Genomic DNA, 17,293 nt, shown 5'->3' on the forward strand with positions numbered 1-17,293 from the left:
TTCTCAAGCGGACTTGTACAGGCTAAGCGAATGAGCAAGAACATGGCAGATGGAATATAATGTGAGTAAGTGTTAAGTTATCCACTTTGGGAGAAAAAACAGAAAATCTCTCAAATGGTGAGAGGTTGGGAAGCGTTGTGTTCAAAAGGGCCTTGTTCATGAGTCACCAAAAGCTAGCATTGCAACAATCAGGAAAGAAGGCAAATGGTATGTTGGCCTTCATGGCAAAGGGATTTGAGTACAGAAGTAAAGATGTCTTACTGCATTGTATAGAGCCTTGATGAGGCCATACCTGGAGTCCTGTGTACAGTTTTGGTCTCCTCATCTAAGGAAGGACATACTTGCCATAGGAGTGCAACGAAGGTTCACCAGACTAACCCCTGGGATGGCGGGATTGTCTTATGAGGAAAGATTGAGGAAACTGGGCCTGTAATCTCTAGGGTTTCGAAGATTGAGTGGTGATCTCAATGAGACTTACAAAATTCTTACAGGGTGTGACAGGGTGGATGTAGATAGGATGTTTCCCCTGACTGGTGAGTCTAGAATCAGGGGACATAATCTCAGAATAAGGGGTAGGCCATTTAAGACTGAGATGAGAAGTAATTTCTTCACTCAGAGGGTGGTGAAACTTTGGAATTCTCTATCCCAGACGGCTGTGGAAGCTTAATCATTGAGCATGTTCATTGATAGATTCCTGGAGACTAATGACATTAAGGGATATGAAGATAGCGTGGGAAAGTGGTGTTGAGATAGATGATCAGCCACGACCTAAATGAACGGCAGAGCAGGCCCAATGGCCTACTCCTGTTCCTATGTTCCTAGTTTCATCAGCCACTGGGTCGTGCTCAACTCTGTAAACAGGTGCCACAGATAAGCAGCGATGAGCCACAAAGAGCGGGAGGTGAAGTCTGTCAAACATTCAACACTTTTTGGTTAATTGCTGACCCATTACTCCAAACAAAAAAACATCGCATCTCAACAATTTGTTGTTCTGCTTATCTAATTTAAACATGACAGACAGGAGAGTATACACCCTACCAGGAAAAGAACCCACTGCCAACTGTCACGAATAGATCTGGGGGAGAAGGATCTCCCGCTGCTCGAATATAGTGGCAGCAGTTCCAACACATTTCTTTTTACTTTTCTGTCACCCTATGCTTCTCCCTATGCAGGGAGCGTGCAGATTTGACAAATATACTCCTTATGCATGCTTAGGGATGGTGCAGCAGAATTTTTACTGCACAATGGGACTTCTTTTTTTTAAAAAAAAGATTCTCGAAAGTTGCTGATTTGACTCTTAAAATCTTCTCACAGATCCCTAAAAGGCTGCAGACCTCCAGTTGAGAACTTCTGATGTAATTAATTTTTACAAGAAATGTCACAAGCACTTGCGATCATTTACCAAGTTTATACCGACAGTAAAGAAACAGAAACTTGTATAATTAAGTTGTTTGCCTGCGTTCTCCCAAACTATTAACAGGTTTTATTCAACAATGAATGAATGGATACAAAATTAATGACTTTGCTGCTGCTTCCAATACTCCTTGATTGAATATCTTTCTAAAATGTAAAAGTTCTAGGTTATGCTTTATGTATTGATATTACATGCAAGCAGGCTTTATTGGGCAAGTTCACAGTTGGACCATTCAACGTGCATAGAACGCAACCAAACCTAGGAGAGTACAGTAATCCGATTTTGCTGCACTTGAATCTTTTAAGGATGCCATCATAGGGTGGATCTGGACACCACACAGTTAAGGCGGCAGAATCAGACATGGCAGGTGGCTCCTGTGCATAAGTTTAACACTTAGCTCTAGCAGACAAAAAGTGATGAAATGTATAATAAAATTCATCCGCAGACAATTGTCCTAATGATAGCAACATCACATGGCTTCTACCCTTCCATCTCCCTCATGATAAGACGGGTTCTTGCTCTGAAAAACAGAATGTGGTTCTCTCCTAGGACTGGCATTGACAGAACAACCATTAACAAAATAAAATATTGTTCCAGAGTTTGAGTTCATGATCAAAAAGGTTTATAACTGATGTCATCTTTGCTGTACTAAAGGACTAAAAGCTAGAGCGTTCAAATTCAAAATTGACAATAAAGAACAGGAATAGGCCTTTTAGTGCCTTGAGGTTGTTTTGGCGCCAGTCAATGAGATCATAGCTGATCTGCAACCTGACTCTATATGCCTGCCTTTTCCCTGAATATCGCTGGCTAACAAAATCAGTTTTAAAATTAACAACTAATTTAGCACTAACTGTAGTTTGTGGAAGAGGGGCCTAACTTCTGCCACCCTTTGTGTGCAGAAGCATACCCTAATTTCACTCCTGAAATATCTGGCTGTAATTTTTAGATTATGTCCCCTATTCCTAGACTCCCAATTAGCAGCAGTAGTTTCTCCCTCTCTGTTCCTTTAAATATCTTGGAAACTTTGATCGAACAACTCCTTAAATTTCTAAATTCCAGGGATTACAACCCAAGTTTGTTTAATTTCTCCTCGTAGCCTTGGAGTCTAGGTGTCATTCTGGTAAATTTATTCTGCACGCTGTCCAAGGCCACTGTGGTGTTCAGGACTGCTCGCAGTGCTCTAGCCATGGTCCAACCAGAGCTTTGTAGGGCTAAAGCATGACTTCTACCCCACTGCATTTAGTCAGCCTACTTGCTGTCTACTGCCATAAATGAAATAGCTTGTATGTATACAGCATCTCATCACCCTACACAGGTTGCCCCCAAAGCATTATGCATCCAATTTCTTTTTAAATTGCAGTTACTTTTTTTTTTAAATTGCAGCCACAAATATTGATAAACTATGCAGCCTTTTTACAAAAGACAAATCAGACAAAAAACAAACTTTGATTGAGAGTGAAATATTGGCCAGGATGCCAGGAGAAACACTGTAGGTGCTTGGTTTCTCGTATCACAAATGTTTTCTCACTTGGTTTCTGAGAGCTTACCGTGGAGAAAAATGCAGTGCTCGAATGACACATTCAACCACCTGGTATGGCTCATTCTTCATCCTCCAGTAAAAGGAAGCCATGTTATACAGCACCCACGATGATGTATTCTAAAATCAATGAAAATTTGTAATAATAAAAGTAATAGATTAACAGCAGTTGATAGGACTTCTGCTCTGTATAGATGTGGACACCTGAAAACTGGCATTTTAACCCAATAAACGATTTTATACTCACTGAAACCTTCAGAGTATGGCATTAAAATCCTACTGACTGATGTGAACTTTGCAATTACTGCACTTAACTATTAATGGCTGAACAATTCAGATCCATTATTCACGTAAAGATACACTGGTCTAATAATTCTTACTTCGGTTTGCGAACAGTATAAATTTAAAAGGAATATTGATCAAATTCTTTTAGATCAATAAAATGTCAACATGTTTTACAGACCTCAGACCCAAGTAGAAATAATTGGAGCAGTTTAGCTTTATTTGGATAGCAGATTTAGAACTGATGTGACAATTTGGTGATGTATGCATATAGCAGATTTCAAAATGTTTTTAAGGCACAAAGTTACATTCTATTCAATACAATTTATATGCACATAAACAAGGCAAATTAATTTGTTTTTCCATGAAGCTTAAATTTTCCTTTCAATATAATTTTGCACAACTTATTATGTGACTGAAGAGAAACTGTTGATTAAATTGATATTCAACTTACAAATACAGTTAGTGAAAATGGGTTTCGAAAACTCCATTAAAATTACAGAAACTAATTTAAAAATCACAAATATTTATTGCACTTTTCCTTCGAGAATGCCATCAAAAATATCAATTAATTATTTTGCTTCACCATATTACTTCAAGAAAAACCTCTCCTTTGAGTTTAGCTACTGAAAATGATCAGCACTGGAAGTTTCTAAGACCAAAGCTTTTTTCAACTCTCCCTCTTAGAACAGGTGAATGGAGGGATAACTTAACATACAATTAGGTATGAAGTAATACGATCAAAATGACTGCAGTTGTGCATGTGATCCCAAATCACAATTGGGTCTCATTCCAATGAACGTTTTGGACATACTATGTAACCAAGTACTTTAGTGCGTCTCCAATTCATAAATGGATAGCAACTAACTGGTACCAGATATTTTATTTCTGATACACAGCAATGGCTTTGTCACATCTTACACAATAGGCACCTGCTTGAGGTTCAATGTGGTAGAAAAATAATCTACACACACTGCACAAGACATTGCAATTTAAAGATTTATTCATTTTATAAGGTACCAAGAAGGCATATTGTTAATTGTCACATTTATGTAGTAATAAATAACTTGATTGAGTTATTTGATGAAGTAACAAAGAGGGCTAAAAAGCATATGGGATCCTTGGCTTTAAAAATAGAAGTAATGAGTACAAAATTAAGCAAATGACCTAATTCCCTTTAAAAATTAGTATTGAATCTGCTTCTCCACCACCTTTTTAGGCAGCGCATTCCAGATCATGTCTCACATTAAAGAAAAAGTGATTACCTCCCCAGTGGTTCTTTTACTTCATGAATTATTAGGTTGGCATCAGCTGGAATAATGTGCCCAATTCCGGGGACCACACTTTAGGGAGAATGTCAAAACCTTAGGGAGGGTACTGAGGAGGCCCACTAGAATGATAGCAGGGATGCGGCTCTAATGTGGAGAAACTAGAGGAGCTTAAGTTGTTCTCCTTAGCGCAGAGAAGGCTAAGGGGAGATATAATGGAGATGTCCAAAATCATGCAGGGTTTTAATAGATAAATAATGAGAAACTGCTTCCAGTAGCCGAAGGATCAGTAGCCAGATGACACAGGTTTAAAGTGACTGTCAAAAGAACCATTGGGGAGATGGTTACAAGTTATAACCTGGAATGCACTGCCTGAAAGGGTAGTGGAAGCTGATTCAATGCTAACTTTCAAAAGGAATTAAATAAAAACCTTGATTGGGGAAAAATTTGCAATATAGATACAGTGTCTCAAAACTGGCAGCCATGGAACCAAGTACAGGCCGGGTTTCAGATCCTGCCAGTTTTCGGGTCGGGTGGTCTGTGCCAAGGGTCACTCGGACCACTCAGAGTGCGGGAAAAGACAGGCACACAAAGTCAATAACTAGTTGGCGCCCCACTATGCCAATACAGCACCTCGCCAAACAAGCTGGTAAATGATTTTATTCATCTAATAATAGTGAAAATTTGCGAATGGCAGCTTTAAAAAAATGAAAGTTTTATGACATTGTCGGTTTTCGGATAGCCAGATTTGAGATATTGTACCTGTATTATGGGGAAAATGCAGGAGAATAGGAATAACTGGATAGCCCTTTCAAAGAGCTGGCAAGATAGGCCAAATTGCTTTGTCATAACAGGTGCATTGCGAGGAGCACACGCACACCTTACAATAACTGTGTTCACACACTTACAGCCAATAAAAGACAGATAGCTAAATAAGAATAAAAAATGTAAACTGTACCTTCATCAAGGCCGCATTAATTCTATGCCCTATTTCTTCAATACTTCGACCTAATCTTCTTGATAAGCTGATAAAGATAGGATCCTCTTTTGATAATACTGGTGCTGTAAGATTAATTCGTTCTTGGATACCCTAGAAACAAAGTTTAATTTATTGCTAAAAGCAAAAAACTGCGGATGCTGGAAATCCAAAACAAAAACAAAAATACCTGGAGGAACTCAGCAGGTCTGGCAGCATCTGCGGAGAGGAGCACAGTTAACGTTTCGAGTCTGAATGACCCTTCAACAGAACTTTCATTCGGACTCGAAACGTTAACTGTGCTCCTCTCCGCAGATGCTGCCAGACCTGCTGAGTTCCTCCAGGTATTTTTGTTTTTGTTTTTAATTTATTGCTAGTCATTTCAATTTTCAAATCCCAAAACTTTGAAGCATTAAAAAGTGTAAATTGCACATTTTCTACTAAAACCAATTTGTTCTGTTGTGATATTTTAAAGTCTAAATTGGTTTGCACCATGTACAGTAAGCGATAGGATGTTAATGGCTTTCCTTGTTCATTTGTGCAGTGTACAATGCTCTAGACTGGTAACTATTGGTACAAGACTACCTGTTAACATAGAAACTAGGAGCAGGAGTAGGCCATTCGGCCCTTCGAGCCTGCTCTGCCATTCATTATGATCATGGCTGATCATCCAACTCAATAGCCTGCTCCCGCTTTCTCCCCATACCCTTTGATCCCTTTCACCCCAAGAGCTATATCTAACTCCTTCTTGAAAACATACAATGTTTTGGTCTCAACTACTTTCTGTGGTAACGAAGTCCACAGGCTCACCACTCTCTGGGTGAAGAAATTTCTCCTCATCTCAGTCCTAAATGGTCTACCCCATATCCTCAGACTGTGCATACAATGAATTATAGCTTGAAAGGCAGAATTTTGAGGTAGCTATGGCTCAGCAGAACTTTGATCCAGTCCACTTCTAGGCTTAGATTCAAAGTGTCACTTTGTCCGGCTACATCCTTTCATACTTTACTAAAACACTTCTCAACTGTTCTCTTCATCCTCCCCATAAACTCCTTACTGCCTGCTCAGTCTCTATTTCCCTCCTGCAAAGAAATTAGGTTTTTTATTTTTACATGAACCGTACTAAATAAATGTAAATCACTGTTGCCTTTTATTTACTTTGGAACAATTAAAATTTTAAAAAGGCCACCTCCAAAGTAACCTATCAGAAGTTAGGGTTTTAACCAATTAAGAAAGAGTGTTATTTTAAGTGCAATTCCCATCCTGATCAAATTAATCTTCAACAAAGCATTTACCCTCAAGTGCTGAAAGGCATGAATACTAAATGGAAGCTCCATCGTTTTTGTACAGTCTGGTGTTTCTAGGTCTGGAGGTAATGGGGCTTTTGCATCAATGTATTCTTCAGGACTACAAGAAAAGAACAATGTGTCAATCTCTGCAATTTACAATAAGCTGTAGCAATGCTTAAAAAAAAACTACTGGAAGGCAAATTGGTTTAAAAATACAGATACCCATAATATACACACAAAAAATACCCACAGACAAATTTTGCATACATGTGTGGGGGGAAAAAAACAAGAAAACGCCCGTTTAAAAATCAAGTTGCAAACTTATAAATTAATATCCACAAAGAATTAGAGCCCTCACATAAATTAGTCATTACTTTTCGTGAAGTATTGATTTCACAATTCAGTGAGTGCAGATTTAAGTTCAAAGTCTGCAGTACCTATCAATCCCTGTCATATATAACTCAGTCGACTCTTGAGGTGTGCCTTTACAGTCCCAAAGCAGTGGAATTGCACCTCAAAAGAGGAATAATTACTTTTTTTTTGTTCTCCAGGTAATTCTGTTTTTATAACTATTCAGATGTTCTTCTGCATCAGGCAACAACTCTAATGTCATCATGAACACAATAGGTTTTAATTGTATGTTAATTGTGCTGTTAAGATACAAAGGTGAAGGGCACTGTTTAATTAAATACCTAGAGCACTTATGAAGATAATCTTGCCCCTTTAAGAGGCTATCAATATGTTTAATTGGTTTATTTGATTAATCAGTATTTTATTTTATTGTTACTCAGAAGAGTATAAAGAGAAACTGCTGGGTCACTGGGTTAGGAGGTGGGAGAGGCAGAGGCAAACATGTTATGCTGCAATCTGTGAATAAACATCAAGAAAAGCATTCATGTCTAGCTTCATTCTTCACCAACTGGTTTGGGATTGGTTTAACAAAAGGGATAATTTCCATAAGAAATGCTAGAAAATCAAAGCCAAGGATGGAGCTGGATACCAGTTAGGAAATGATAGCCCTAGCTGAATGGCACTAAGCAAACTATTCCCTTCTCCAAGTGCCTCCCACATATCATTAATGCACGACCCAGGTATTGATCTTCAGAGCTCCCTTTGGAGTTACTCCTGTACTCATATTCATGATGGACATGGACGTCACTACAGCTCTGGTGTGATGAGAGCAGAAATGGCAGATACAAGGCACTAGTCAGTGCAAACTATTCTCTGAACTGTTTGTGATGGTCAGTGCCTTGGAGGTGGATTGCTACCTTGGACTTCACCACCAAGTGAATTAAAGGAGGTATTAAAGAACTACACCTCGCCACTGACAGCGCTATTGCTTGGCTCTGACTATGCAGACGCTAAATAAAAAATAATCTGGTGAATGGTACACAACAATGGCAGGGGAGATAACCTGATGTCCTTGCTCTCGAGAGAAATGTATGTTCCATCATATAGATCGAGGTCCCCGAGGGGCACTTTGGCTTTAATGCAGTCAGAGTCCTCTTTGTAGTGTCTCTGTTCCAAACCTGTGTCTCGATCCTCATTTTCTTCTATATGAATTTTCTGAGCTACTAAATGTTTCTGTGTACAGAGAAGATGAATTAATATTTTTAGTGGTCAAAGACAAGGCTTTAAGACTACTTTTTCCATCTGAACATGACATTACCGAGGATAAATTGTTCCACAATAAAGACACACCACCTTAATTAAGGTCATTGTTTAAAGATAGAACAAGTTATATCATAATTCTTAACTAATGCATAACTGGAATCAATGGGACTTGATAATAATCTTTGGTTGCAACTTAAATAGTAGCCAAGTTTAAGTTTTCCTGGAATCTGCATTGTTCTTTTACTAATCAAATGAGTGCAAACACTCATGTTCCCCAAACAGCTTTTGTCACAATTTGCTTAGTGAGTGTTTTGCCAACTTGGTGTCAGAAATGGAAGCTTGCAATTAACAAAGAATTAAACAAAAATGACGAAGATACTTCTGTTAGATTATTTTTCCTTTTGATTTAGTAGCAATCTTCCTCTTCCTTTTCATTCAAATACTCTGTTCACATACGTCAATTCAGCAAGTCTTAAAGGAAGATGAAATGAACTGATATTCTGTTCCCAACATTACAGACTGAAGCTGGTTTGCTGGGAAGTAGTGTGTATAATCGCACAACCAGGGCTGCTCAATGGACCTTTTCTTATATTTGCGAGACATGTCATCCTACTTTCAACCTTGGTTACAAACATTTTACCCATGTTAACACATCACCAGGTTCCATCCTGATGATTTTAAGAGCCAGTGGCTTCACCAAAAATGTCTCAATCTCCTGTGAAGTGATGCATTTGACAACTGATGCCCCAAATGTGGCATTCCTTCATGTCATACAGTGGGATCTCAAATTTGTTACCTCGACGGATTTGATATGCTCAAGATTATAATTTGATAATAGATTTTCCTCCTTTTCATGAGATCTCCACAGCAATTTTGTTCAGGTTATATATTTCCTACCCCTGAATTCTCTTTAAGCTCAGTCTGTCTGGATTTGGATTCAGTCCACACACATCCAAATCTGCAGAACAAATAAATCTAAAGGTTGAGTACTTAATAATAAATCTTTTGCCTGTTGTATTCGTCAAATTGAAAATTTTCAGTGATTCAAAATCCGAATGGAAAGAAGTAAAAATTCAGTAACAAGTTTTCGATAAAAAGCGTGAGATGTCAGAAGAACGATAACTTCCATAACGATTCTTAAGTAAACTGAAATGGGAAGTTTACAAGAAAGAATAATCAGCTTGGTAGTCCGATTGTCTTTCAAGTTACTACCAGTATTTAGTCTATATTACAAAACAAAATGTTATATTAACCTTTTCTAATAATGATCTCATAACATCTGAAACATTCCAGCTGTTTCATTAAAATTCCTCCTTCCTCAAGTTTTATGCACCTTAGTCAAATAAAAGGATTTCTCAACCTACTTCCAACTCTTTGAGGTAGTTGACTGTCGCTTCCTGTCTCATAAACACCACCAAATCATGGGGATGTTTCAAATTAAGAGGGGAATCCACCTGCCAAAAACAGAAACATGATAGTATTTCCTTCCAATCATCTCAAGTTACATTTTTACAGCTGCACAGCCACATTGTCACAACTTGCACACATTTTAAGATGGCATTTTAGACAGTATTTCACCACTTCCCTCAAACATCTCAAAGCATTCGGCATACAACTAATCAAGAGATGTGCTTGATGAAGTCAATGAGGCTAGCTGTACCCAGATATTCCAAGTCCCATTTTCCCCAAAACCTGGAAATACCAGTCAGCCTTTACTCGTTCTAGGGGCTTTAAAGGCTTAAGTCAAATGCTGTTGAAAGCAGAAAGGAAAAAAGGACCTGACAACAGCTTCATGAGTTGGATCAACAAATCTTCCAAGCCACATAACAGACATGTGTCGCAGTAGGGGGTGTTCTTAATTTGGAGTGAGAAGGCACTGTTGGAGCAAAGTTCAGAAAGCTTCACTTTGCATCTTGACCACACATGCAACTCTCCATTTCCCAGCACAAATATTTTTCATTTTGATAAGCACTAGGATTCAAGATTTTGCAGTCGGGGGGTCACCTTCAGAAGTGTATGTTTGCATGCTCGGGCTGCTGACCTCTGTCCTGCATCTGTGGATTTTGGTTTGACGGTTAGAATCCAAACGTGATGTGAAGCTCCGTGTAGTATGTACACAAACAAGATGTTGTTCAAAGTGATCTCAGTTAGAAATATTTGGCAACTAGCTGACCAGGCCGACAGAACAACATATGTACATTTAAAGGACACTTGCAGCTGTCAAAACTCAGTCCGAACTCCACGGCCGACATTGCTGGCTCGGAGCTCACAATCCCAAAATCTCATCCTGCGGCCTCACTGGGGTTTGAGGCCCACAGTTTGGTAACCCCTGCACTAGAGCAGAGGTGGAGGTGAAGATGCGGTTGAACAAATGAAGAACTGCAGAAATGTTACAGCAAATGAAGGGACAAGACCCCAACAGTTGGGAACAATCTGAAATGATCCTGTGTCAGTCAAGTGGAACCACCTGATATGTGGGAATGTGTGATATTCTTTGTTATGCATTATAAATTAAAGTGAGTGCACTCAAAAAATAAAGTAGCTCATCAATTCATATGAAGCCTTTTCTCATCAAGTGTTTGTTCAGTTTGCATCTAGAATTCTACCATTATAAATACTGTGGCTACAAGACCAGGTTGAATGGCATCCCTTCCACAAACATTCACTCCCTCCACCACTGACGCACAGTGGCAGCAGTATGTACCATCTACAGGGTGCGCTGCAGGAACTCACCAAGCCTCCTTAGACAGCACCTTTCAAACCCACGACCACTACCATCTAGAAGGACAAGGGCAGCAGACACATGGGAGCTCCACCACCTGGAAGTTCCCCTCCAAGCCACTCACCTTCCTGACTTGGAAATATACTGCCATCCCTTCACTGTCAATGGCTCAAAATCCTAGAACTCCCTCCCTAACATAATGATGGGTGTGTCTATGCCACATGGACTGCAGCAGTTCAGGAAGGCAACTCACCACCACCTTCTCCAAGGCAATTAGGGATGGGCAATAAATGCTGGCTAGCCAGCAAAGCCCACATCCCATGAATGAATAAAAAAATTGAAACAGTCAGTGCATAAGGAACAAATTCCTATCTTGCATCACAAGGTGAGGCTTGTCACATTCCTGGGTATGCTACTGAACATGTAGATGTACAGCAGCAACAGTCAACCGCATTTAAGAGCAACTGACACCACTGAACCCAAGAAGCCTATGGCAGACCAAAATTCATAACGCCTCCTCAAATCTGTCTGCGTCTACTACCTGCAACTTTAGAAACTTACTCTGAAGCATATTTCTGTAGCCAAACTTTCAGAAAGTCCTCTTAATTGCTCTCTCCCTCCTTGGTTCAGCATCCATTTCTTTACACCTAACAGTGAAGTAATATCTAAAGACAGATTATCACTGCCCTCATGAACTCATAGATTCATTTGAATGGCTAATTCAGTGTACTGGAGTCCGAAAATACTTGAGCATAAAAAAATACTGTGGGTACTGGAAGCCTAAAATATAAACTGATACTCAGCAAGTCAAGTAGCATTTCTTCTATTCATTCATGGGATGTGGGCATCACTGGCTGGTCAACATTACCCAAGCCTAAAGGTGTTGTTGCGCCAGCTTCTTGAACCACTGCAATACAGGTGGTGTAGGTACACCCACAGTGCTATTAGGAAGAAGTTCCAGATTTTTGACCCAGCGACAGTGAAGGAGAGAGAAACAAAGTTAATGTTTCAGGTCGATGAACTTTCACCAGAACTGGAAAGGGGCAGGGAAAAAGATGCAGCAAAAAAAATACTTGACCAAGTTTGGTTTTCATCAATTCACCCCATACTAAAGAGTTCAAAATATACAACATCCATAATTAAGATGCGTTTTCAAGAGTTTCCACAGTTAAGGGAAACAAAATTGAGACAAAGTTCGAGTGCTTCAAGTATTGGCATCTAAGTTGAAATTTTCCAGCTATCTTTAACTTATTCAGCACCATTTTCTATTTCTACAGTTTTTTTTAACCTTTAGAGTACCAAGCCTTAGATGGACAGAAGTACTTTTCCTGATATACATCATAGGTTCTAAGCACAAATTTATCAATCATGTAAATGGACAAGTGTTGAGTAATTTCCTATACATATGCTTGGGTTGCAGTTATTTCAAAGCTACAGCAGGAAGCAGGATACTAAAACCAACTGTGAGTCCATCAGATTTGCCACCAGCACTAAATTGGCTAAAAATTTGCAAATGGATGTAGATTGTCTCAATAATTGGGCAGATAAAATGGCAAATAAAATTTAATAAAGTGCTGAAAAGATGCGGATCACAAGTATACAAATTGAACTGCATGGGCCTAGAAATAAGGTTGTACATATCACTTTCAATGTCAAGACTTGTTACAATCCAGTTAGGAGCCAGTGTTAGGAAGAAGAGAGTTTAAGTTAGTTATATTTGTATTTGTGGCTGTTAAGAATGAGTTTTAGCTGTAAGTTTAAGTTTGATTTGTGTTTCTGAATTGGTATGTTAAGGGGGGGAACTTGAGTTTTAGTTTCACTTTAACAGATGCCTGCATGCTAATGAGGTTTTTATGACTCTTGAAGGGGAGTTAAGACAAACATAAGGTAGAAAAAAAATTGTGCTGTAGCCTAGCAATGGGGGTCCAGAGGGAAGGACCCACATAGGCAGAAAAACAAAAAAAATAATTTCACTTCAGTTGAAAGGAGTGCCAACAGAAAAGCAGCATAGGAGAGGGATAGGTAGCAAGTCCTAAACTAACGTTGGAAGCCAACTGCCAGGACTGCAGGACACAGGAGAGGAAACTGCAGGAAGCAGGTTCCAAAAGCTAAAGAAGAAAGTCCTCAAAATCAGGGAGTGGAACAGGATAGATCCCAAGAGGACAGTCTAGTCAAAGAGTGGACAGGAAGTTGGAAAAAGTCCTGTTAGGTGAAGTTAAAAGCAAGGAGCAGAGAGAAAGGCTCCAAGCTTAAAGAGGGAAAGCACCAGGGTGCAGACTTAAATCAAAATAGGCTTGTGAGAAGTTAGAAGATCCAAGGAGACAGCTGAAGGTCTGTAACTCTTTATCATGGGCATGTGAAGCAGTAGTGTTCTGTTGACACGGCTGAGTGAGAGAGAAAGTGTGTGACAGGGAGCTTAAATGCATGTGGCGATCCGGGGAGAGGAACATCAGAAGGAGAGTTTGAGACCCTGGAGGTGGACTCTTGTGGAATGCATCTGAAAGAAAGCGTTAGTTGGGAAATGATTCCAAAGCGAGTTCTGTGAGAGTGGAGATTGGAAACCCACATGTGAAAGATGGAGTTCAGTGAGACAGGATGGTTCATGGTATGACAGCGTCTGGGGGGAGGGTGGTGTGGGGGGAGTGGATGAGGGATCCAAAGCATCTGTTTGGGGTGGCATCTGTCACTTGGTTTCAGAGTGTGATGTGCCTCATCACAGGTTACCTGTTGGTTTACATGGACTGTGTACTTTCTGTGAACATGAGTATCGGATAGCTTTTGTAACTTGTGTTATCCTTACAAATCTGTATGTATCTGTAAAGGTACTGGTGTGGGTGAAGTAGTATTGTAATATAGTTCATCTTTTCCTGTTTAATGTTTTATTCTTTTTTTTAAAACCTGACTTCTGTGATTCTGTTCAGTAGCCACTCTCCAGGTTTCTAAACAAAACATAAAAGTTAAGATCTATCAAGCCGGGTTCCAGTCTGGGATCTGGCTTGTCCAGTAGTAACACCAGCTGGGATCATAACACTAGTAACTTTTTGTTTAAAGTGGATGAAATTTGAAATCCCAGGTACTTGCAAAGAATAAAGCCACAAGATTATACGGTTTTAAACAAAATAAACTTCACCATACAAATTAAGTCAAGTAAAACAATATCTTAAGATATCTGCAATATCTTATACTCTACCATTCAGAGTTAACACGAGGTAAATATGAATTAATAGACAAGCTGTGGTCAAACACACCACACTGCACATTAGATGGCATATGCAACCAAGACAGATTCCAGGGATTTCTCAGCATTCACGCAGATGTCAGTGACCACAGTCACAATATTTCAATAAAACTCTGTCTCCCTCAGGAGGGATTTCACTTTCGATGACATAGCCTCTGAATTCCCTCAAAAGCAACTCAGACTGTCAACGACTGCTCATCTCCCAATCTCTTCTCCTGAGGCTGTGTTCCACGGGACTCACAAAGCTGTACTCCCACCTCTAATTAACAGCACAATTCCAGGTTGTTTGCAGACTGCTAGCTTCACTAAGCTCGCAATGCCTCTGGGTTTCTCTGAACTCCACCCTGCTGCACTGAGCTATAAATGGCTCCTGGGGCTTCTCCAAGCCCTAACAGCCTAGCATGGAACCAATTATCTTCCACCACATTCTCAGCTCCCCAGGACTTCTCTGAGTCCTAACTGCTGGAGCCTGTGAACAGCAGTACCTACCCTTTTGGTTTTTCCACTTCCCCAGCTGTAGAATACTCTGATAAATCAAAATCAGAGAATCTGAAGCTGCACCCATCTCCATGATGAATTAAACAAATTTAGTTCTGATTCCCCAAAAAACTATCTAGGCTACACTTCTTTGCAAGCAGTGTAGAAACCATGTCTCCAGTTCTCCAGCTGAGTAAGCCCACTTGTTGTTTTAGGAACTTTCCTTTTGAGTTATTTACCTCTCAAGTCAATATGGCACCAACCTTTTAAGTGTAATCGGCTCCAAGCTGCTTTCGTTCCATTAATCCCATTTTCTACAATTAAACTTTATTCTTCCCAGAACTAAACATTACCTCTAAAATATTAACATGAACCATGAACTAGGTATTCATCATGGGTGATTTGGACAAGCTGAGTGAGTGGGCAAATGCATGGCAGATGCAATATAATGTGGATAAATGTGAGGTTATCCATTTTGGTAGCAAAAACAGGAAGGCAGATTATCTGAATGGCTATAAATTGAGAGAGGGGAATGTGTAACGAGACCTGGGTGTCTTCGTGCACCAGTCACTGAAGGTAAGCATGCAGGTGCAGCAGGCGGTAAAGGCGGCAAATGGTATGTTGGCCTTCATAGCCAGAGGATTCGAGTACAGGAACAGAGATGTCTTGCTGCAATTATACAGGGCCTTGGTGAGAGCACACTTGGAAATTGTGTGCAGTTTTTGTCTCCTTATCTGAGAAAGGGTGTTCTTGCTATAGAGGGAGTGCAGCAAAGGTTTATCAGACTGATTCCTGGGATGGCGGGACTGACATATGAGGAGAGATTGAGTCGGTTAGGATTATATTCGCTGGAGTTCAGAAGAATAAGGGGTATCTCATAGAAACCTATAAAGTTCTAACAGGGCTAGACAGGGTAGATGCAGGGAGGATGTTCCTGATGATGGGGGAGTCCAGGACCAGGGGTCACAGTCTGAGGATACCGGGTAGACTATTTAGGACTGAGATGAGGAGAAATTTCTTCACCCAGAGAGAGTGGTGAGCCTGTGGACTTTGTTACCACAGAAAGTAGCTGTGGCCAATATATTGTATGCTTTCAAGAAGGAGTGAGATATAGCTCTTGGGGTGAAAGGGATCAAAGGATATGGGGAGAAAGCGGGAGCAGGCTATTGATTTGGATGATCAGCCATGATCATAACGAATGGTGCAGCAGGCTCAAAGGGCCGAATGGCCTACTCCTGCTCCTATTTTCTATGTTTCTATCATAGATTACACAGAAAGGAATTTAAAAACTGAATGATTTTACAGTTCGTTGGTCAGACAAACCTGCAGAGCTGTGTTTAGTTCTGTTAATATCATAAAAAACGACACACATGGATTGAAACAAAAAAAGTAATGGGACTGTAATCAAATGTAAAAGGGATGAGTTATTAATCTTAACATAAAAACAATATACTGCAAATGCTGAAGGCCTGAAGTAAAAAGAAAGTGCTGGAAAAACTCAGATCTGGCAGCACATGCGGAGAGGGAAACAGAGTTAACAATGAGTTCAATATGACTCTTCTTCGGAACTGTTCCAAAGAATATTGGACTCAAAACGTTAACTCCGTTTCTCTCTGCACAGATGCTGCCGGACCTAAGTGTTTGTACTGCTTTCTGTTTTTATATCAATCTTAACAGTCTGGAAAGATGGCAATTAAGTGAGGACTGCATTACAGTGTGTCAAATATGAAACGGTATAGTTAAGGCAAACCTGGAATATTATCTCAAAGTAAATAGAACAAAACGTGGACAAAATCATTGGGGAAATTCAAATACAGTTGGAGTTTAACAGAGTCAGAAGGTTGTGGTTTCAAACCCCACTCCAGAGACTTGAGCACAAAATTCTAGGCTCACGCTCCAATGCAGCACTCAGAGAATGCCGTGTCAGTGGTGCCGTCTTTCAAATGAGGTGTTAAACCGAGGCCCCATCTGCTCTTAGGTGTATGTAAAATATCCCATGACACTATTTTGAAGGGGAACAGGGAAGCTATTACTGGTCTGTTGGCCTATATATATCCCTTAAAAACCAATATCACAAAAACAAACAGATTATCTGGTCATTGCTATTTGTGGGAGCTCGCTGTGTGTAAATAGGCTGCTGCCTTTCCTACATTCCAACAGTAACAACACTTCAGAAGTGCTTCTTTGCTGTAAAGTGCTTTGGGCTATCCTGAGGCTGAGGTCAATGAAGGCACTATATAAATGCAAGTCTTTCTGTTTTCAGAATTAAGGAATGTAGGAAGCTTCAATAAGTCAGTTAAATAGCATTTTCTTCTCCCACCTTTTAGGTTGCTGTATTTAGCTGCTAGAAGCTCTGCGTGAGTAATCATTGTCACTGATCCAACCATAGGGATGTGCAGATTTCCAGTGGGCAGCTTCTCAGAGCAGCATGCCCAAAATCAGTAGCTCACCCCATGAGGAAATGGCATAATACAAA

At 39.9% G+C, this 17,293-nt stretch overlaps 1 protein-coding gene across 3 annotated transcripts in view; it reads right to left on the reverse strand.

The window, feature by feature from the left end:
• The window catches only part of ttc17 (tetratricopeptide repeat domain 17), a 114,144-nt gene that overhangs the window by 82,943 nt on the left and 13,908 nt on the right, over positions 1-17,293 (reverse strand). For all 3 annotated transcript variants that reach the window (XM_078549564.1, XM_078549563.1, XM_078549562.1), the window contains exons 2-6: positions 9,745-9,834; positions 8,181-8,350; positions 6,773-6,884; positions 5,460-5,591; positions 2,962-3,071 (exon numbers count right to left, since the gene is read on the reverse strand). In XM_078549564.1, coding sequence (XP_078405690.1) covers positions 2,962-3,071; positions 5,460-5,591; positions 6,773-6,884; positions 8,181-8,350; positions 9,745-9,834 — 614 coding nt within the window. The remainder of the gene's footprint in view (positions 1-2,961; positions 3,072-5,459; positions 5,592-6,772; positions 6,885-8,180; positions 8,351-9,744; positions 9,835-17,293) is intronic.

Source organism: Cetorhinus maximus, chromosome 9 (genome assembly GCF_964194155.1).
Source record: "Cetorhinus maximus chromosome 9, sCetMax3.hap1.1, whole genome shotgun sequence".
Taxonomy (NCBI): Eukaryota; Metazoa; Chordata; class Chondrichthyes; order Lamniformes; family Cetorhinidae; genus Cetorhinus; species Cetorhinus maximus.